The sequence below is a fragment of the Natrix helvetica genome (assembly GCF_964273705.1).
Source record: "Natrix helvetica genome assembly, chromosome: 1".
Classification (NCBI taxonomy): domain Eukaryota; kingdom Metazoa; phylum Chordata; class Lepidosauria; order Squamata; family Natricidae; genus Natrix; species Natrix helvetica.
In genome coordinates this window covers 303,965,580-303,988,312 of record NC_138548.1, presented here as the reverse complement: position 1 = coordinate 303,988,312, position 22,733 = coordinate 303,965,580, and the positions used below count along the sequence as shown (strand labels likewise).

The window sequence follows — 22,733 nt, the reverse complement described above, 5'->3', positions numbered from 1 at the left end:
TGACAAATTGAAAGTTGTTAATCCAAGAATCAAGACAGACATTTCATTGGATAGTATTCCTGGGAGACACCAAGCTGTTTTTGATTCTCAACAAACCAAGCCTGTAAAATTTCAAAACACAGCTTCCTGCTCACTATCTCCAAATGACGTCTGTATGGGGTGACTAATAGCAAGCAGTAAAGTCCTGATTTTCCCCAGAATGATTTAAAAAAAAATAAAACGAGCCTGAAAATCGCTAGATAGTTATTTAATTTATATTACAAGCATTTCATACTTCAATTGAAAAATAGCCATTAATGTTTATGTTACTAGAATGGTTAACTATACAAAACTGAGCTTTCTTTAAAATCATGCCTTTTTCAAACCTAGAATGAAGAAATTTAGCCAGTGAACAACAATACTGGAAATATTGTACAGAAGCTAGGCTCCTTACTAAATGCTGCATCAGTAAACAGTAGACATTATAAACTGTTTTTATTATAAACGTAAACAGTAGACATTATAAACTGAATAACATAGATTTAAATGACCAACTTGTACCATTAAAACTAAAAAAAATAAATCATGAATTTCATATTCTGAACCTCTCCGCAGAATTGTGATTATAATTTATAAAAGGGGAAGTGATACAAGGTTGAAGAATATGAGATATTTGGTCTCCTTGTCTAGGTATTTTATGTCACTGGGAGTTCTTTTTAGATGAAAGCTAAGTCAACAGATGCTAGTAGTATATAGAGCTACTGCTCTGGATAGAGACTAGTGTAGTATTTCCTAAAATGAAAAAAAAATTGACAGATTGCATTGCATTGCTGCTTATAAAGAAGTGGGTGAAAAGGCAGGCTTTCTTCTAAACCCAATGAAGCTAACAATGCCCACAGTTTCTACTAGCTAGCATTCTGTGTCTTCAAGCAAAAACAGATTTGTCACTGTAGTAAAGCAAAAATATTTGCTACATTAATTACTTAGAAGAACAACTGAATCGTTGTTCAGGATACACTTTTAATGTGAGTTAGAATTTCATTTCCTTATTTTACAGGTATATAAACTACTAATCATTTGCAAAAAAGGAAAAGGTGGGTCTATGACAGGGGTGTCCAAACTTGGGAACTTTAAGACTTGTGGACTTCAACTTCCAGAATTCCCCAGCCAGCCATGCTGGCTGGGGAATTCTGGGAGTTGAAGTCCACAAGTCTTAAAGTTCCCAAGTTTGGACACCCCTGGTCTATGAAATAGTATGGCAGCTTTGATCTAAATTGCTGTTCATGCAGTGAAGTTAATGGAATGTACTTGCTTGTCTACGCTGTAGCTTATTTCATTCAGAGTTCCTGATTTTTGAGAGAAGGGTGGATGGAGATAACTGAATTGAGGGGAGAAGATAGAACTTCTACCTGTCTCTTGTACAGACAGTAATCAAGAAAAAAAAAGAACCAGTGTCTTTTTGTATCCCAAAACATCTGGCCTTCTTGGTTTCATTTATTCCCTCTGTGTAGGTTACTATTTATGGTTCAGTTTTCAATCTTATACAATAATGGCAAGTCCCTAAAACACTGTAAAATGTTTTTCAAATGTACTTAAAAGAAACATTCCAATTGGGGGCGGGTTGGTGAGAGATACAAAGATATGTACTAAGGAAAAAATATATATAAGCTGCATTTAGAAACAATATGTACTTTTAATTTGAGCAGTCTTACAATTAACTATGTGTGCATCAGGAACACAATAAAAAGAGGAGCAACCACAGTATGTTTGCTTTGAAACTGTCACAGTATGCCATCTTGATCAAAGATGTAGACTGAATATGTTTGCAATAAATTTAAGGAAGCAATCATTAAATGACTGATAAAAATACATCCACAGAACCCTAAAATAAGTTGGCTTGTTGGTCGTCTTTTACTTCACCCATTAGATTTTCAGAGTGTTTCATCATCACTTATATCCCAAATCTGTAAGAAAAAAAAAGAAAATTTTCACTCATTAATTTAACTTTGTTGTTATTCATATGGTATAATCGTTAACAACATAAATTTTAAATATATGCTCTGGTTTTGCAGAAATTATTGCCAAAACTATATATTTTGTAAAATAAAAACTTACCTGTTACACTAATGTAATCACTTTGGGCTATATTGTAATTAAAAAAAAATACACATCACAAACTCAAATGTTTTTTTAAAGAAATAAATCAAAAGTAATCATTTGCCCAGTACCATACATGTATTAACACCTTTATATTGCATCACATGTATTTATGTCAAAATATTTATGTTTCAAAGACTGGTCTTAAATAAGCATTTTCTTTTTCTTTTTAGAACACTGGATTGGATATTTATATCCTAAGATCAGCAATCATATAAAACATTAGTACAAATGTTGTTTTAAAATATTTTTTTAAAAAAATGAAATTTCATACAGGATGATTTTTTAGGTTTGAGGTGAGAAAGAGTTGAATTTTACAGTTTTTTCTTTCTTTCCTCTACATCTTTGGAAAGATGCTTCAGAGAACTAAGATAAGGCACAGGGTCTAGCATAAGGCTGTACACAGTAATAGTTCAGAAAGAACAATGGCACAAACTAGAATTCTGTTCCCTTTCTAAACAATGAAGTTCCTCTTAATCCTCTGGATCTCCACCCCAAAAATAGAGTATCACATTCTGAAGCCAAATCGTAATAATCTAAAATTGGTTAAATCTATTCTATTTGGAAATGATGAAATTATACCATAGCCTTTTATATGTGCAGATATATTGCACTTTATAACAGCAATTCAAATGTAGTCATGGGAAAATCAAAAACATATCAATCATACACTGATCTCTGGAGCTTTGGGTTTTCTTTTAAGTTCTTTAAAATCTGAATTTGCCAACTGTATGGTAGACTAGGCGGTTCTGTATTTTATTTTCTTCAGCACTGACTGTTTGGCATTTGGATATTTAAAGTTAAAGGAAAGTACTTTTTACCTTTTTTTGGAAAAAATGAACTGTGCTGCTGTTTATTTCTTTTGAAATTGGCTTCTCAGAGAGAAAGGATTGAATCCTCTAGACACTGTACTTTACACAGCTGATGTAGAGATGTGACATGCCCCTTGAAAGATAGATGGTGGAAGAAGGAATTACTATGCTCGCTATTCCAAAGCAAGAGATGGGACAAAGAAGTGATCCAGAGAATGCTGTAAGAGGCGGCCCCAGCCTTCCATCCTATAGGACATTAAGCCAAGCCCAAGGGAATTAGATTTGCATCCACTTATTTATATCTCAGATCTGTGTCTGTCTCTAACATATTGAAGTAGAGAGAAGGGTTATCTTTCCACTTCAGAAACACACATCCGCTCTCGCAAAGATTTAAGTACTTTTTTTACACAAAGGGAAAAAAATCTCCTTCCCACCTCAGTTTCTATTTATCCAGCGCTATAAAAGAATTGTAAGTGAATGGACTTTTAAAATGTGGAACAATGCTACTTTTCACCTCTTACTGGTTGCAAAAGCACCTGAAAAGAATTATTAAAAGGGAAGTACACAAGCAAACAAGGACCTAAAGAATCAAAAGGAAGGCAATTTTGTAACAGCTCTCAGAAAAAAACACCTGACAAAAGGACATTGCTTATGAAACCTTTTTCCCATCAATATTTTGTAGCATTTATCCTTTAGGAAACAGGGATAACTAACCGAATATGTCTGATATAATGTATGTAATGGCTGATATAATATGTCATGTTTGATTTAGTAGTTAAGGTACCAGACCAAAAACGAGGAAACTGTGAGTTCTAGTCCTGCCTTTGGAATGAAAGCCGGTTAGGTGACTTTGGGCCAATCTCTCTCTCTCAACCCAACTCACCTCACAGGATTGTTGTTTCGGGGGAAATAGGAGGAGGGAGGAGTATTAGATATGTTTGCCACCTTGAGTTATTTATAACAATATTAAAAGTGGAATTAAAAATTAAAAATTTACACTGATTTCAATTTATGAACAATTCTTTTTAAAAAACAAAAAACAAAAGGTAGAGCAATCATGTCCGAACTTCTCAATGCTAAAAAGAAATGGTGAACAATTAACCTAAAATCTATTTCTCTCATGTTAAGCAACACTGCGGTAGTTCTTATATTATTGAAATTTGAATGTAACCAAGTACACCATCGAAAAGGTAAATAGTTGAGTGCAAAACTAGAAGCTCTAAAAACAAATTCCTTCACCTTTTTTTCTTACTGACATTTCCAAAACTCAGAATCAAGATCTAACTTTAATTGCTTAGCTGGAAGTGGCTATGACATGGGCATGGCATAATCTTATTTCCATAATACTAAGTATATGTTTTTTTTTAAAAAAATAAAAAATAAAGCCACACCAAAGAGCTGGTGGGAATTAGTTAAACATTTGGATTCAGAAACCACTGAAGCAGTAAACCATCTTTTAACAAAACATTCTGATAGGGAAGGAAGAATGCATTCTTTCATCAAAATAAAGTCTGAAGAATTGAGAAAGTGGGAACAGGAAAACTTCTCTTTATTCTCTAGACACTGAATAAACAGCAAGACCTAGATCAGGCATTCACACTTGTCTTTTCCTCAACTTGGCTTTCAACAGGAATTGATTAATGGCAAGTTATCTTCCCACCTGCTTTTACCATCATCTTGAAGACTTTCTCTCCCTTTCCCTTCTTTCTCTGTATGCTGGTGCCTCTATTTTATAAGTATTATTATACAAATGGTGTCCAGTGAGTTCTCTTTTTCCCATTCCAGTTCACAGCATTTTTCATACATGTCAACCACAATAAGTAGAAAATAAGCTTTTTGAACATGAGTTGATTTTACAAACCAAACCAAAACAAATCAAAATCTTTGGTATTACTGGTATTACTCTTTCTTTTATCTCATTTCCATGGAAGTAATCCTGTCACAAAATGTGTTTTTATTTCTAGTACTTTTAGGGTCTCCTTTGCATAATTTGTAACAATTCCTTAAAGATATATTTCCATTAATTGTTCTCATCTGTAAAATCTTATTTGCAGGTCTAGGCCATATTTGCTGCCTTACAGATGTAGAAAGCTTTCACATTTAATGGAAGTGGAATGATTTATTTATAAGAACTTTTAGCAATTCTTTGCAGGATGAACTGTTCTCACATGAAGGATAGTTGTTAGCAGGCTTTATGATACTTGGTGTTCCTCACAGACCACATGAGCTGACACATGAGTACACATTTTTTAGAATCCTCATAGTAGTAAGTCACCAGCTTCTTTCCCCCCTTTTTACAGCCAACAGCTGCAACTCCCTACCTCTTTCAGGCACTTACCACTTCCAGTTCTATTATGCCTTTTTCCCCACACTAAAGTCTTGTTTCTGAGGTCTAGTGGTATACAATAGCTTACTTCAGGCTTCCATCTGTGTCCATTTGACTTGTTTCTTTGTTTACTTTATGGACAGCTATTTTTCCAGGACCGTTCCTACTATAATGTTTCATTTCTTGGTTAAGACTTTGATAAGTCTTTGTCATTGTCATAAGCTGAAAAATGTCACAAGAGTTACCACAACTCTGTATTTTTGTAAATGCATGCAAGATCTTTTTAGGCAGAAACCCAAACATGGCATAAGCACTGAAAATCACAAACACTGGTTCCTGTCCATTGGTTTTCATAGAAAGTCTTTTATTTCTTCTTCTTTCTTTCTCAGGCTCTCTGGTTACCCAAATAGACACCACTGGCTCAGGAAAATTTGTTAGTGACTCTCCTCTACCTGCAGTCTCAAATTCCTGTTTGCTTGCTAAATTTACTTGCTCTCTAAAAACTGCCTGCCTTCTGTTCAGTCGCTGCTTACTTATCAGGAAGCAGTGATCCTACCCACCATGGAAAATCAACAGCTCCCTGAATATAACTCTTGCAATCAGCAGCTGCTCTGGAAATGACTTCATAAGTCCTCTATACAAGTGCTTCCACTTCAGCCACAAGCTTCCAGTTAAAATTTAGAACTTGGTTCTTCAGTAAACACAAGCATGGGTAAATACCATGTACATCACAACACAACTAGAGGAGGGGAAAAACCTGCTTAATACTACTTATGGTCAAACTAAACGTAAGAAGAATTGACGGTAATAATCAATTTACCAAAATTTTATTTAGAAAGCACATAAAATTACCAGTCTAGATACTGCACTTAAACAGAATGGATTTTCCACTTGGTTGCTTTTCTGTAGGGAAGGATTAGTAAGAAAATAGTTATGTCCTGCTAGAGGAAGGAGAGCATTCTTATTACTTGCTTTGATTTGTTTTTTACGAAGCTGTATAAACTCACAAAGGATTTCATAAGTACCCAATAGACACCCACATGATGTGAATAAACTTGTGGAACATTGTATTATGCCGGTACAACAGTTGAAGGAAATATTCCTATCAAATATTATTCTTGAGAGATTTTGAAAATTTGCAATATGTCTCAAAGACAAATAGATCTCTCATAACCCATGAGAAATAATCCATGTATTGCTCTTTAAACTAACCAGAGAAGGATCTTAGACTGAATTCTTAATTTTCATTATTCTATGGAATTAAAGCTACCAATTCCACACGTCAATTTATAACTGTAGCTAAATTGACCATAAACATGCCTACAATTGGGGCTGTAACTCTAACAGCAGATAAATACTTTCATTCCAAGTTACCTACTTGACTTTTGAAGAATGTCTTATTCATATCAAAGGCTATGATTTTGAAGTAAACTATGAAGATGAGTTAATATGCATCATAACAAAGTTTGTTGTGTCAGGGTAACAAAGCAGATGAGATGTTTAAATCATATTTTCAAGGTGGATGGCAAGCAGGATATTTCAAAAGAACTCATCAAAAGAATTAAAGGGATTGGTATCTAAAGGATCAAACAGCCCAAAAGATTTCTTTAGCAACACATGTGAGATTATCACATATGCCACATAATTATAGAGGTGATGTGAATTTAACAGTTTCCAGTTTCTTACAAGTAAAACAGCTTGCTTTGGTTCTCAACCCTGCCTCTCCATATGGAACTTTCTTTGATCTTTTAAAGCTATTATACAACTGCAATGATATTCATTTTATGGGATCAACAGAGACCAAAGAAATAACATACATAATCCAAGAGTGAGTGATAATATGAGAAACTATCATTTGTAATTCGAATAGAGAAGGCATAAAATATATCTAGTGTGTTTCCCAAATGGGATTATGTTACAAAGCTGTAAAATGAATTCTTTCTATAACAACATTAATAAGTCTGCTTTAAACAAAGTCTAAGTATTTGGCTCTTCTTTTTATGAATGTTCACAACTCTTATTTAAAAAAAAGAACTGAATGTTCAGAATAATGTCTTAGAACTATTGGACATGCTAATATTGCCCAACAATTAGTCTCTAAGACTTAAGATTATTAGTTTACTTATCTGAATACAAATCAACAGAAACAAGAAAACAGGAGCTATTCTAATTAATATTATTTACTTAACATATGTTATGAGGCATCTACCTGCCCTTTCCAAACTAGACAGGGAGGCAGGAATGTACCAGAAGTCATGAAAAAGCTACTGTAATGATTACCACTCACTGCTTTCTATGCTTGGGAAGAAAATTACGAAAATCCTGAGAAAAGCATGGGAGCGACTGCGGGGAAACACAGCTCCCTGGAACAAAGAGTTCTTCTCATCTTCCTTGGGATTCTCACCATGAAAATAGCGTTCAGAAACTTAACATACATCGTAGGACAGAAAAGAAATTGCCCTGCCAAAGATACCCATTTACGGATATTATAGAAGGACAGTTGTGTTGGTCTATAATAGTAAGACCTTTCAAGTCTGGTAGAACTTGCTAACTAACGTATTTAATTAAAAGGCTCAGAACTTTGTGAGCTGCAGCTCACTTCATCAGATGCATGGAGTAGTTGGACTGATGCATGATTTAAATTGGTGGGATTGGTGGGGAAATAGAAAGTGGAAAATAGGTTGGTTATGCAAATGGAGGTTACATGTGTTTGTTTGTTTGTTTATTGGATTTATATGACGCCCTTCTCCCAAAAGACTCAGGGCGGCGTACAGCATTTAAAAAAACACATATTACAAAAGTTAAAAAGGAAATTAAATAAAGTATCCAACAACAAACCCAATTAATATTAACAATAAAAATTTAAAAATTAGATAAAAATTAACAATTAAATTAATCATTTATTTTATTCTGTTAAGGCCAGGCCAGCTTGCTGGAAAAGCCAACTTTTTAGGGCATGTTGGAAGGACCGGAGGTCGGGGATTATGCGAAGCTCCGGGGGCAGCTCATTCCAGAGGGAAGGCGCTCCCACAGAGAAGGCTCTCCCCCTGGGGGTCGCTAGCCAACACTGTCTGGCCGATGGCACCCTGAGGAGGCCAACTCTGTGGGATTGCACTGGACGGTGGGAGGCTACTGGTGGCAGTAGGTGGTCTCGCAAGTACCCTGGGCCTAAGCCTTGGAGTGCTTTAAAGGTCAAAATTAGTACCTTGAATCGCACCCGGAAAACAACCGGCAACCAGTGCAGGCCGTCTAAAAGGGGTGTGACATGGGAGCACCTGGGAACCCCCATGATAACTCGCACAGCCACATTCTGGACCAGCTGAAGCCTCTGGGTGCTCTTCAAGGGCAGCCCCATGTAGAGAGCGTTGCAGTAGTCCAGGCGAGAAAGGATAAGGGCATGAGTGACTGTGCACAGAGCATCCCGATCCAGGAAGGGGTGCAACTGACGTACCAGGCGAACCTGGTAAAAGGCCCCCCTGGTCACGGCTGTCAGGTGTTCTTCTAAACTAAGCCGCGTATCCAGGAGGACTCCCAGATTGCAGGCCCTCTCTGAGGGGGCTAAAATGTATCCCCTATCATCAAAGATGGAACAAGATGCACAAATAGGGATGACGGAAACCACAGCCACTCAGTCTTGGAGGGATTGAGCTTGAGCCTGTTCCTCCCCATCCAGATCCACATAGGCTCCAGGAATCGGGACATCATGTTGAGGGCATTGTTTGGGTGGTTTGTGGTAGAGATGAAAAGTTGGGTATCATCAGCATATTGATGATACCGTACCCCCAAAACCACGGATGATCTCACCCAGTGGTTTCATATATATGTTGAACAGGAGGGGTGAGAAAACCGACCCCTGGGGCACACCACAAGTGACATGCCTTGGTGTCGATTCCTGTCCTCCAGTCAACACGAACTGCGACCGATCCGACAGGTAGGAGAACCACCGTAAAACGGTGCCCCCCACTCCCAACCCCCCGAGTTGTCGCAGTAGGATATCATGGTCAATGGTATCGAAAACCGCTGAGAGGTCTAATAGGACCAGAACAGAGGAGCAGCCACTGTCCCGGGCCCGCCAGAGATCATCAACCAACGCGACCAATGCCGTCTCCGTGCTGTACCCGGGCCTGAAACCCGACTGAAACGGATCCAGGTAGGCAGCTTCATCCAGGTACTGGGGAAGCTGACGTGCTACCACATTCTCGACAAAGCGAAGGTTGGAGACCGGACGATAGTTGGCTAAAGAAGCTGGGTCCAGGGAAGGCTTCTTAAGGAGGGGCCTCACCACCGCCTCCTTCAAAGTGGTGGGAAACAACCTCTCTCTCAATGAAGCGTTGGCAATCGCCTGGAACCAGCCTCATGTCACCTCCCGGGAAGCCGAAACTAACTAAGAGGGACACAGGTCCAGCACACAAGTGGCAGCACTGAGTCTCCCCATAATCCTGTCCATGCCCTCGGGGTCACAGGGTCAAACTCATGCCAGATAGTCTCCACAAGATTCATCCCTGTCGACTCGCCCGAATCTACCCAGTCAGAGTCTAAGCCTGCCCCGATCTGAGCGATTTTATCCTGCAGATACTGAACAAATTCTTCAGCCCTACCCTGCAAGGAGTCTTTCCCAGTTCCTTGGTTAAGTAAGGAGCGGGTCACCCTAAATAGGGCGGCTGGGCAGTTATCTGCGGACGCAATAAGAGCGAAAAAATGTTGCCATTTTGCCACTTTTATCTCCACTAAGTAGGATTTAATATGAATTCTTACCAGTGTTCAATCAGATTCGGACTGATTGGCTCTCCAAATATTCTCTAGGCGTCTCTTCCAGCGTTTCATCTCCCGGAGCTCCTCGGTAAACCAGGGAGCTACCCGGGATCGACACTGGGTCAGAAGCCGCAAAGGCACAACACGATACAAGGCCCCAGTGGCCGCCCTATCCCAGGCTTCCACTAGGGCTTCGGTCGAGTTGTGAGCAAGGGATTAGGGAAAAGTCCCAAGGTCCATCAGGAACCTTTCAGGGTCCATCAGGCGCCTGAAGCGGAACCATATAGTTGGTTCCGCCTCCCTGCAGCGAGGGGTAGCAGTATGGAAGTCAAGCCTGATGAGCAAATGATCAGACCATGACAAGGGTTGGATAGAAATATCCCCTAAATCTAGATCATTCATCCACTGCCCAGAGACAAAAATCAGGTTGAGCATGTGTCCCCTGTTATGGGTGGGGTCTTGAATTAACTGAGTTAGGTCCATAGCCATCATGGAAGCCATGAACTCCCAGGCTGACTCAGATGTCTCGCCAATGGAAGGCAGATTGAAATCCCCCAGGATCATAAGTCTGGGGAAATCAACCGTCAATCCGACTAGCACATTCAGCAGCTACGGCAGGGCCGATGAAACGTAGCAGGGAAACAGGTTAACAAAAAGGCTCACCTGAACTCCAAGGCCCCATTTCACAAAAAGGGACTCACACCCACCTATCTGAGGCACAGTGACCTCCTGAGGTCTGAGACTTTCCCTAATAACCACTGCCACCACCCCCGCCCCTGCCCGGGGCTCTCGGCTGGTGAAATGCCCGGAAGCCTTGTGGGCATAATTCACTAAGGCGAACACCCCCCTCATGGCCCAACCAGGTCTCCGTAACGCATGCCAGGTCCGCTCTACTCTCTTGTATGAGGTCGTAAATGAGGGGAACCTTATGTGAAACAGATTGTTGTTGTTGTTAGTTGCGAAGTTGTGTCTGACCCATCGTGACCCCATGGACAATGTTCCTCCATGCCTCCCTGTCTTCTACCATCCTCTGGAATCCATTTAAGCTCATGCTGACTGCCTCAGTTACTCCATCCAGCCACCTTATTATCTGCCGTCCCTTCTTCTTTTCCCCTCACTTTTCCCCAGCATTAGGCTCTTCTCCAGTGAGTCCTTCCTTCTCATTAGGTGGCCAAGGTATTTGAGTTTCATCTTCAGGATCTAGCCTTCTAAAGAGCAGTCAGGGTTGATCTCCTCTACTGACTGGTTTGATCGCCTTGCAGTCCAAGGGACTCGCAGGAGTCTTCTCCAGCACCATAGTTCAAAGGCCTCCATTCGTTGGCGCTCAGACTTTCTTATGGTCCAACTTTCACAGCCATACATTGCATCTGGAAAACCATAGCCTTGACTATACACACTTTTGTTGAAACAGATTACAAGTAACTTATTAATTAAAAAGTATAATGTATTTTTAAAAAAAACTATTGTTTTTGCTGAAATATTGATTTCTTACTTGATGGTGCTGTTAAAGTCCCACTTTTCTAGAACAGTTAGTATAGTAAGCACACTATGGAATGTCCTGGAAAGCTGAAATTGTTTTGCCTTTATTCTGAATCCACAGGTTAAACTTGTGTCTATTAATACTTTAGCCTAAAGTTTGTCCTATATGTTCTAGCTAGAAATCAGAGAGTCATTGTTGGCAGATGACTCAATGGCAGGGTAGCCTAATGATGAAAAAGCTCGCCTTCCATTGGGAAGGTTGAGAGTTCAATTCTAGATAGCAGATTTTTCTCTCCCAGAAAAAAAAAAATCTATTGTGAACTCCGTGTGGCGTCAGGAAGAGCATCTGGTCAATAAACGCTCAGCTCCATTCAGTCATCCTAACTCTACCCCAAATTAAGGGTTGTAAAAAAGGAGGTTTTTTAAATTCCTGGCAGATGATGGCTTATATTACATTGGATGAAAAACATGCAAAGACACCTCTAACACCTTTTGTGTGTTATGTCAGATCCTGTGTTAGTATAGATTGGGGCGGGGGGAGTAAACATCTGAGTTTGCTTGTAGAGTGTGGTTCTCATACTGGCATCATTTCATTTTTATTATGGTTTGGAAGAATCTGCTCAGGTTGGGTAGTTGTCTATATGCACTGCCATCCAGTATCTGGAAAAATGTAATGCACTTTTTTTTTTGTATGAGGGCAGCTTATTAATACTATATTTGAATTAGAAGCTATAGGTAACAACTAGTGTGTTCTGTTATTCTGTTTCTATCTTTTAATAGGTCCTTCCTGGGAACTGATATAAGGTTAGAATTAGAGTCTGGTTGAGAAACCAGACTCCTGATATTTTGCCAAGGATATCTAAGCAAGCAACTGGAAAACGAAGTACATGGTAAAACTTTGGCTCTGGAACTCCACTCTATTAAAGAACCAAATTTTACTTTGGGTTTCACTGTTTTTCTTAATTAGTCCTGAAAACACATAATCAAATCTGACACAATCAAAGCTCAACACTGCATCCCACTCAATATAAAACACAGTAACAATAAAAGGTATAACTGTAGAAAGTAACACTCAGGGTTTGTCAGTGTCCTTTAGATTGATGGGATGCAGGCAACAGTACATTGCCTGGCAAGATACTCATATTAGAGACTCAAACTAGAGGGAGCATGACTTGAGTAAAATTAGTTTCAGTTGTACTTGTAGTGTACCGGCCGTAATGTGCTCAAGCTAATTAGTGCTGCACTTCCATGAGTAGGAATAATACATGTAAAATACTTATGACTAAGTTGGCTGAAACCTAATTCACAACTTCTCTTGTTAAAAGGTGTTATCTAAAAGCATCCACTAACCAAAGCCATAAGGCACAGCAAAAGTCAGTATCTACAGAGCAATTTGGTGATAACTATAGCATACAGAAGAATGGGACTAGGAATGCCAGGGTAATAAATGGCTGAAGTACATGAATTAATGGAAGACCAGTGTGGCTTATTTATACAGTGGTTGTGTAACTTATTTAACAGATATGAGAAGATGTATTTGGTTCTGATGGTTAGAGAAATGCCATTACAGTTCTCCCATACACAGGGGAAAACAGCAAGAGTAAAGGAATGATGCATTTATTTGTTGAATATACCTAAACTTTGTCCAGAAATAGTCCAACTAATAGGTTGCAGATATGACAAAAATGTTGCAGGTAGCGCTACGGGCATTTGCTCCCAGATCACCAAGCGCCCCCATCCAGACATATATGTGATGTCCCCCAGTCTACCAATATAGATAAGAGGTGCAGGATAAAGCAGTACGGAGTGAAATACGTATTGGCAGCCCATGGAATAGGTATAAGGCTGAGCTTCCCATCCGATATATATTTTGCAATTCTCCAAGAGATGTTAGGGTTTTTATTCAATAATAAGCAGCAAATGAGGTCACTTTAGAATAAGTAAACCTACTATTAATAAGTGTACTTTTAAGGGTAAGGCATAAGTTGCTATAGAAAAGACAGCCAAGAAATATCTGAGCTAGAATTTCAGTTTCCTCTAGGTCACATGGGCAGATTCTCTTTGAAAAAGGAGTGCTTTATTATTTATACCTTTCCTGTAAAATCACAGAGAGCAAGTGGGCTAAGGAAATAGTTCCTTAGTGTGTTGGGCAATTAATACCCAACAGATAATTTGCACTGATCTATCAAGTACCCATGCCAGATCATGGCTAAAAGAGCTATAAATCACTCTGAGGTTTTTCTCCAGGAAGAGGAAAAATTATCAAGATTATGGCAGCCAGGAGACCACTTGAAAAATGAAGCATGAGGCAAAAGTAAAGCAGGTGTTTATGAGCTCTGGACAGGCTTGGTTTACCACAGGCAGAATCATGCATCTACAAGCTCCGCAATGACTTGAAGACACTGGAAACAATAACGATATCTCAATAATTCTAGGTAAGCCAAGGTTCCCAAGGTGATAAGATTACATTCCATAAAACATCTGTTTTAATAACAAATACACTCATTGTATAAATAATAAAAGTAAACAGATACTGGAAATATTTTGCCTCATGGGTGAAATGTTATCAAAGAAAAATATAAAATGCATAGCTAGGAAATTCAATTGTAATTGTGGTATCGAAAATTTAACTGCAACAAGGCTTATCTGTATAAGAAAAAAAGTATAACTCTAAAATATTACGGCATTGGTTAAAATCCATTCTCTCTTTCACTATCTAGAAACCTTGTCTCAACAGACTAAAAAGAAAAAAAATAGAAAAAAAGTAAAAATTATATTCCTGAGAATATAATATAAAAAACTGATTTATAGTCAGGAATTTTATTGCATGTTTTCCTCCTGAAGTTAGTGAAGCTTCTGGCTATACAAATCCATTGAGAAAAAGTATTTCCAACTGATGGAATAAAAATCAGTTTCTAAGCAAAACATAGCTTACTTAATGAAGATTTGATATGGAGAACATCAATTGCAACATTGAGTACAGTTTGGCAACCAGTGTTCCCCAGTGAGTACAAAAGTCTGCTTCTCTGTAATAATTTATTATGTTTCTATGAGGTAGTTTTCTTGCAAATAACTCTGACATATGGACATAGTTGTGATTTAATATTACACATTGCAAAGGGATCCCACACAAAAAAAGTTATACTAATATTCCCAGCATGTAAGTGTTTTCTAATTATGGTGGAAACAAAATTTTAAATAAAAAAATGTCCAATTTAACATGCCTTATTGCATATATTTAATTTTGTTGTACGTGGTACAATGGCAATAAAGTAAACTAAAACATTAATATGGTGTGATGGCTCAGCTGTTAAAGATGCTGAACTTTGTCAGTTGGAAAACTGACAGCTCAGGTTCAAGACCCAAGCGCAACGTGATGGGGTGAACTCCCATTATTTGTCCCAGCTCCTGCCTATCAAGCAGTTCGAAAGCATGCAAATGTGAGTAGATAAATAGATACCACTTTGGTGGGAAGGGAACAGCATTTTGTGTGCCTTTGACATATACCCATGCTGGCCACATGACCATGGAAAGAGTCTTCAGACAATGATGCCTCCCTCGTCTAAGAAACAAAGATGAATACCACTTATTAGAGTTGGATAGAGAAAAACCTTTACCTTTTTATTGCACATCTGATATTGAAAGTCAAAATAATTAAGTTCAAAGACTTAAATTTCTAAAATTTATGAGGTTGTCAACTGAATACTTAAATTTTCCTTGGAAAATATTAAGAGATTTAAATCAATTTATCTGCAAGATGAATTTGAGCACTCTCAGTCTCATCTCTAATATAAACTGATACTAGTGGTTTACACTTTTGGCAGCTACTGTAAAATGTTCCATCAGCATGGTTATCCACACTGTAGTAAGAGCAAGTGTCCCATATTTAGGCAACAAAAACGGAATGCACAGGTACAGTATAGCTGGTACCGTGCTCAATAGTAGTAACTGTGAGAGGGATCTTGGAGTTCTAGTGGACAACCATTTAAACATGAGCCAGCAGTGTGCAGCAGCTGCCAAAAAAGCCAACACAGTTCTAGGCTGCATCAACAGAGGGATAGAATCAAGATCACGTGAAGTGTTAATACCACTTTATAATGCCTTGGTAAGGCCACACTTGGAATACTGCATTCAGTTCTGGTCGCCACGATGTAAAAAAGATGTGGAGACTCTAGAAAGAGTGCAGAGAAGAGCAACAAAGATGATTAGGGGACAGGAGGCTAAAACATATGATGAACGGTTGCAGGAACTGGGTATGTCTAGCTTAAGAGAAAGAAGGACTAGGGGAGACATGATAGCAGTGTTCCAATATCTCAGGGGTTGCCACAAAGAAGAGGGAGTCAAACTATTATCCAAGGCACCTGAGGGTAGAACAAGAAGCAATGGGTGGAAACTAATCAAGGAGAGAAGCAACTTAGAACTGAGGAGAAATTTCCTGACAGTTAGAACAATTAATCAGTGGAACAGCTTGCCTCCAGAAGTTGTGAATGCCCCAACACTGGAAGTCTTTAAGAAGATGTTGGATAGCCATCTGTCTGAAACAGTATAGGGTTTCCTGCCTAGGCAGGGGGTTGGACTAGAAGGCCTCCAAGGTCCCTTCCAACTCTACTATTGTATTGTATTGTATTGTATTGTATTGTATTGTATTGTATATATTGCAATGTATCACTCGCCTAGCTTAATATTCAATATTGGGACGAACACAATGAATTAAAAGTACATTATAGATTCTATAAACTACTCTACCAGCTTGTACTAGCTACACACCAGGGTGTCCAAACTTTTTGCAAGGAGGGCCAGATTTAGTGAGATGAAAATGTGTGGGCCGATCATTCAGCCTGACATTCTGTGAACCATTAACATTAATGTGCAGTGAAGGAAAAAATGCCGGCCAGCGGGGATGAGTGACAGGCTGAGCCGGTGGGCAAAAGAGGCTGTGGGCCACTCGAAATTTGAAAATGGGTTACAATTGGCTTCCGGGCTGGACTTTTGACATGCCTGATCTACACTTAGGTTTACATTTCTCTTGAAATACTTCAGAGATTAAACTCTGTATGAAAACAATTTTCTCTGGAGTTGATTTATAAAAAAGCTTATCAATGAAAACTTCAAATCAGATATTGAAAAAAACAAAGAGTTATATCGCCATACAATGTGATCCTCCTAAATCATATAGTGGAATGTTGCATTTCATGCTAAATCTCAGAGGTACAAGAAAGAGTTGTTAATTCAATCACAAAGAAAATACATCATGGATCTTTTTCAAACTGCCTGGAGTCCTCTCAGCAGGTAAAAAAATAATAATTTGTTGCAGATTTTACTTGTTATGTAATTATTACTTCTACGAAAAAAAGTATCTCCCCTAGTCTTTAAAAACATTGACAACATCACAAAAACAACAACACACACAATAGAACTTTTTTTCTAGGATCTTCCATATAGGAAGAATTTATACTTGCAGAGGTCTAGACTTTTTATAGGATTCTAAGCCATGACAGAACACAAAAACCTATCTCCAGAGACTCAATGGTAGCAACGTTTCATTTACAGCCAAAGATTTAAAGAGGCATTTAATTTGATTCTTGGCATCTAAACTAGCAAAAAGATATTTTAGGGCATGCTCCATTAAGCACAGAGACTGAACAGCCTATATTAACATGGATTATATATTTATCATTTTAATAAAAGATTGTTTTGAATGAGCAATAATTACATTATTAAAGAAAGGTTCCTATCATAACTGAAAAGACTCCTGCGAGTCTCTTGGACTGCAAGGAGATCAAACCTGTCAGTCCTAGAGGAGATCAACGACTGCTCTTTAGAAGGTCAGATCCTGAAGATGAAACTCAAATACTTTGGCCACCTAATGAGAAGGAAGGACTCACTGGAGAAGAGCCTAATGCTGGAAAAGATTGAGGGCAAAAGAAGAAGGGGACGACAGAGAATGAGAAGGCTGGATGGAGTCACTGAAGCAGTAGGCGTGACCTTAAATGGATTCCAGAGGATGGTAGAGGACAGGAAGGCCTGAAGGAACGTTGCCCATGGGGTTGCGATGAGTCGGACACAACTGTGCAACTAACAACAACAACATCACAGCAGTGTTTCCAGCTGGTGAGAAATTTTTACTGTTTTAAAAGAGACTGCCTATAAAAAACTTAAAATTAATTTAAATTGGAGAGCAGAAAAAATAAGCGGCAGAATTAAATTTGGAATAGTTTTGGACAGTGGGTTATCTTACTTTTTAAATGCCATCCCCATGGATAGAATTTATGCAAGCCTTTTAAAACGAATGGATCAAGTTTTCTTCTTCGATTTTTCCCCCTGTTACTATTCTTTGTAACCTATGGACTAAATTTCTCCTCTTTCATTATTGTGGGTGTTTTTCTAACTCATTCAAGAACCGGACTTTTTTAAAAACTTAAAATACAAAAAAGATACAAAAAGAAACAAAGAAAATTGCAATATTGCAACAATAACACTGCTACTCAGAGACTGGAGGTTTGTGTATTGGAAACGAAACACTTTTATTTTTTTTCACTGATTATTCTGGCTTGGCACTTCAAGGTCTTACTGCTTGTTTATAGAGAGTGGTAAGAATAAAAGCATACAGATGTCCCCTTGAAGTATATCTTTAACCAGAGAAAGGTGAAAATGAAATGTTATTGTGAATCTATGCTTAATCTTGTTAAAACCTTCTAAGCTTGACCAGCAGTGTTTGTTAGCTGGAGATAATGGCACAATTTCAACAGCAGAAAGAAGTTTTAAGTCTGCAAAAGATATTCTCAGAAATACAGAAATTATCAAATTCACGTGAGAGGATAGAGAAAAAGTTGGAAAACTTAGTGCATCTAACAACAAAATATGATGAAGAAGTTGAAGATGTTTATCAAATGGAAAAAGTGGAGGTTAAAATCCTAAATCGAAGAGGAAAATGAATAAAAGGAAATTAAAATTGCTGATATTTATGGTGATTGGTTTGTCTCTGAAAATGGAAAGCGTGGAAGAGGAATTAAATGGAGGGAAAATCTACCCTAGATAGCAAGATATAGAAGAAAAAACAAAAGAATGTATGGATTTAAAGAAAGAAATTTTATTAGCAATATAATTGATAACACTACCGACAATCAAAGATAAACTGATTAAGAAAACAGAAGAAGGGCATCGAAATTACATGAGAGATTTTATAAGCAAAGAGTTGCTAAGAGTCGTCCATACAAAGTTGATTAAGGAGATGATTAGAGGACTGACACCACAAATGGCAGAAGTTATGATAATGCTTTTTTACTGGAAAGATACAGGTTGACAGATGGAAGAGTATAATTTAAAACCAGTTAAACTTAGTGAAATTTAGTGACAATAGATATAGTTAAATAAATAATTGATAATGATAATAATGTACACAATGTATAGTGTTATGATAAGTAATAATTGGATATGAATATTGAATGGTACCCATGAAAGGAAGATTAGAAATCCTTTTGGATTATATATAAAGGTTAATAAAAAAAAGAACTAAGTTAGATACAGTTAAGTCTTGAATATTAGGGGGGAAATGTTATGATACAGGATATAGTTAAATAAAGGAGGGACAATGATAACAATGTATATATAGGTATGGGTACAACATAAGGAAATTGGATGTAAATTGTAAACAGTGATTTGGAAAGAAGGATTAGAAAACTTTGTTATTAAATATTATGGATGTTTAGCTAGAATAGGACATAAGGATTCAGTGTTATTGGAGGATTTTAGAAATAGTAAATGAAATGCCAGTATGTGGTTATGTATTAAATCTTGGTATATTTTATGATGAAGGATGTTTAAACAATTATAGTCAAATGAAAATGGAGGTACGATCATGGTAATATGTATAAATATCTGAGTTAAAATACTTGAGTTAATATGAATTATGTTTGTTGACTATGGAAGAGATGCACGTAAGCCTTTTTGTAACCGATACACTTTCTACAGTATGTAAAGAATGTGTTGTGTTTGTTTTGAAAATTTAAAAAAAACTTTTATAAAAAAAATCACAGCCGAAAAAGATCACAATATTTGGTTCAGGTGAAATATCTTGCAATTTCACCATTGCATTACTTTACTTTACTTTACTTTTATTTAGATTTTTATACCGCCCCCTCTCCCCAAAGGGACTCGGGGCGGTGTACAGTCAAATAAAAACACATCAATAAATAGAAAATACAAACACAAAAGAGGAGGCAATAAGAAACTGTACATATCTGAAGCAAAGTAGTTAAAAGCAATATTTAAATACCCTAAAAATACCCAATTAAAATATCTGCCAGGAGGCAGAACAAAACTATAAATGGGCCAGGCCGGCTAAACGGAACAGGTGAGTCTTCAGTTTTTGTCGAAAGGAGCGGAAGTCGGTGGTGGTTCTGATATCGGGGGGGAGGCATTGCTTTGTGGACGGCACCCGGAGGAGTCCTTCCCTGTGAGAGCGAATCGGTCGCATGGAAGTGTGTGGTAGGATGAGATCCCGCAAGTACCTAGGTCCTGAGCCATGGAGCGCTTTAAAGATAGTAATTAACACCTTGAAACGCACCCGAAAGACCACAGGCAGCCAGTGCAGCTCGCGCAGGAGCGGTGTCACGTGGGAGTACCTAGTACTCCCCATAATAGCCCGCGCGGCTGTGTTCTGGACTAGCTGCAGTCTTCGAGCGCGTCCCAAGGGAAGCCCCATGTAGAGGGCATTGCAGTAGTCCAGCCGAGACATCGCCAGTGCATGAGTGACCGTGCGTAAGGCATCCCAGTCCAGTAGGGGGCGCAATTGGCGCACCAGGCGAACCTGGTGGAACGCCCCCCTTGCCACGGCTGCCACATGGTCATCCATTGACAGCCAGGCATCTAGGAGGACGCCCATATTGCGCGCCCATTCCACAGGGGGCAATTGCTCGCCCCCTATGGTCAGTGATGGAATCAACTGACTGAACCGGGGTGCCGGTAGCCACAGCCACTCAGTCTTGGAGGGGTTGAGCTTGAGTCTGTTGTCCCCCATCCAGACCCTGACGGCTTCCAAACACCGGGTCATCACCTCGACAGCCTCGTTGGGGTGGTCTGGGGTGGAAATGTACAGCTGCGTATCATCAGCGTACAGATGATACTCCACCCCAAACCCACGGATGATCTCCCCCAGCGGCTTCACATATGCATTGAACAGAAGGGGCGAGAGGACCGACCCCTGAGGCACCCCACAGGTGAGTGACCTCAGGGTCGACCTCTGCCCCCCTGCCAACACACATTGCGTCCGGTCAGAGAGGTAGGAGCCGAACCACCGCAGAACGGTGCCTCCAACTCCCATCCCCCCCAGCCGGCGCAATAGGATACCATGGTCGATGGTATCAAAAGCCGCCGAGAGATCTAATAGGACCAGGATAGAGGAACAACCCCAATCTCTGGCCCTCCAGAGATCATCGACCAATGCGACCAAGGCCGTCTCTGTGCTGTGTCCGGGCCGGAAGCCGGACTGGCGTGGGTCTAGATATTCGGATTCCTCAAGGTGTCGTGGAAACTGCTGTGCCACCACATTCTCTACAACCTTCGCCAAAAAGGGAAGGTTGGAGACTGGACGATAATTAGCTAGCTCCATCGGGTCAAGGGAAGGCCTCTTGAGTAAGGGCCTCACCACCGCCTCTTTCAAGGCGGCAGGTAAGGACCCCTCGCTCAAAGAGGCGTTCACCAAGCCCAGTAGCCAGCCTTGTGTCACTTCCCAGGATGCCAGTACCAACCAGGAGGGACACGGGTCCATTAAACATGTGGTCGGTCTCAGCCGTCCACGCAACCTATCCAAATCCTCGGGGGCAAGAGAATCAAACTCCTCCCAGAATGGTCTCACAAGACTCACTGTTGGCGGCTCCTCTGGTCCACTGAAGGGGGCCCATCCGCTCCGGATCTGAGCGATTTTGTCCTGCAGATATTCCCCAAACTCCTCTGCTCTGCCCTGTAAAGGGGCTTCCCGCGTCCTCTGTGATAAGAGAGAGCGGCTCACCCGAAACAGGGCAGCAGGGCGGTTATCGGCGGACGCAATAAGAGTGGCGCAATGTCTGCGTGTGGCCACTCTTAATGCCACAAGGTAAGTCCGTAAAATTACACCATTGGATCACATTATATACATACATAACTCTATTGGAACAGTGGATATGGATCTATCTTTAAAAAATCCTTAAATGGTTTTAAGCCCTCCCCCCCCAAGCAAAAAATAAAAATAAGAAAAAAATTGTAATGAAAATCATGGTGTTCCACCAGCAGAATCTGTTAAATACATCTTCTCATTTACGTAGGAAAGTTTATGCAAGAGAGTAATTATCAGTTCTTTAGTCCAAAATATTCTCTCAAGTTTTTGTAAGGTACTGTAACAGCATGTAGTGTATAAAGGCTATTTAAAAAAAATCAGAACAAGATCAAAACCTTAGGATATGGGTATTAAGTGAACAAATGAACTTATGATGGAAGGATGGTTGGACAGATGACTATTGGGTGACTAGCCTAAGACTTCAGCTTAAACAATTGCTGGAAGATCAACAGTTGTCATAACAAGAATGAATTGCTTCAATATTCGTTATTGAAGTCATATCCCCAAAGGCTGAGTGGTAGGAATTTCTTTCTGAACCGAGTGCTTTAATATTGCTGTGTCTGTTTTGGCTTCAGGCTACATATTAGAAATGATAAAAGTAGTTTCTTCATACATTTTAAAGTCAGAGTTGTTGCGCTCCAGTATCAACATGAGAAAATGCTTTTGGCGATAAAGAGAACTCGGCTGTAAGTACTGGACATGTGTGAACAGAAACTATTTTAGCCAATCAAAGCAGAGGCTTATCTCATCTCAGTCTATTTTTCCCTTACCTTTTTAATATTTTAGCTTGATTTAATCATTATTGCTTTGGCAATAATTACAAGGCAAGTTCAGCGCAATGTTTTCTCACTGGAAGGTGAAGTAGTATCTTTTTTCCCTCATTTGGTTAGCAAGTGAAAAGAAAGCAGGTCCAATAACTGTCTATATTTTCCTCATCAGTCATCCAGTCACACAGAGAATGCAGCCATTCTATTGGTTCAGCATCTGACAGCTCTAGTATAAAAAGGGCTGTCAGCTGTCAAATGTTGCTGTTTGCCGGTTCGAGGTTTGCCTTACATTTTGCCGTGTTAAACTGTTAATAAAAGTTGTGTTAGCTTCAACCTGCCTTGCCTCAGTTCCTGTCTGCCTCGTTCTC

The 22,733-nt window shown here is 39.2% G+C and overlaps 1 protein-coding gene across 1 annotated transcript in view; it reads right to left on the bottom strand.

Moving 5' to 3' along the window:
- Positions 1-213: 213 nt before the first annotated feature.
- ATG7 (autophagy related 7) overlaps positions 214-22,733 on the bottom strand; it is a 107,539-nt gene continuing 85,019 nt past the window's right edge. The window contains exon 18 of the mRNA XM_081934904.1: positions 214-1,943. Within this exon, the coding sequence (XP_081791030.1) occupies positions 1,911-1,943 (33 nt within the window). The 3' untranslated portion in view covers positions 214-1,910. The remainder of the gene's footprint in view (positions 1,944-22,733) is intronic.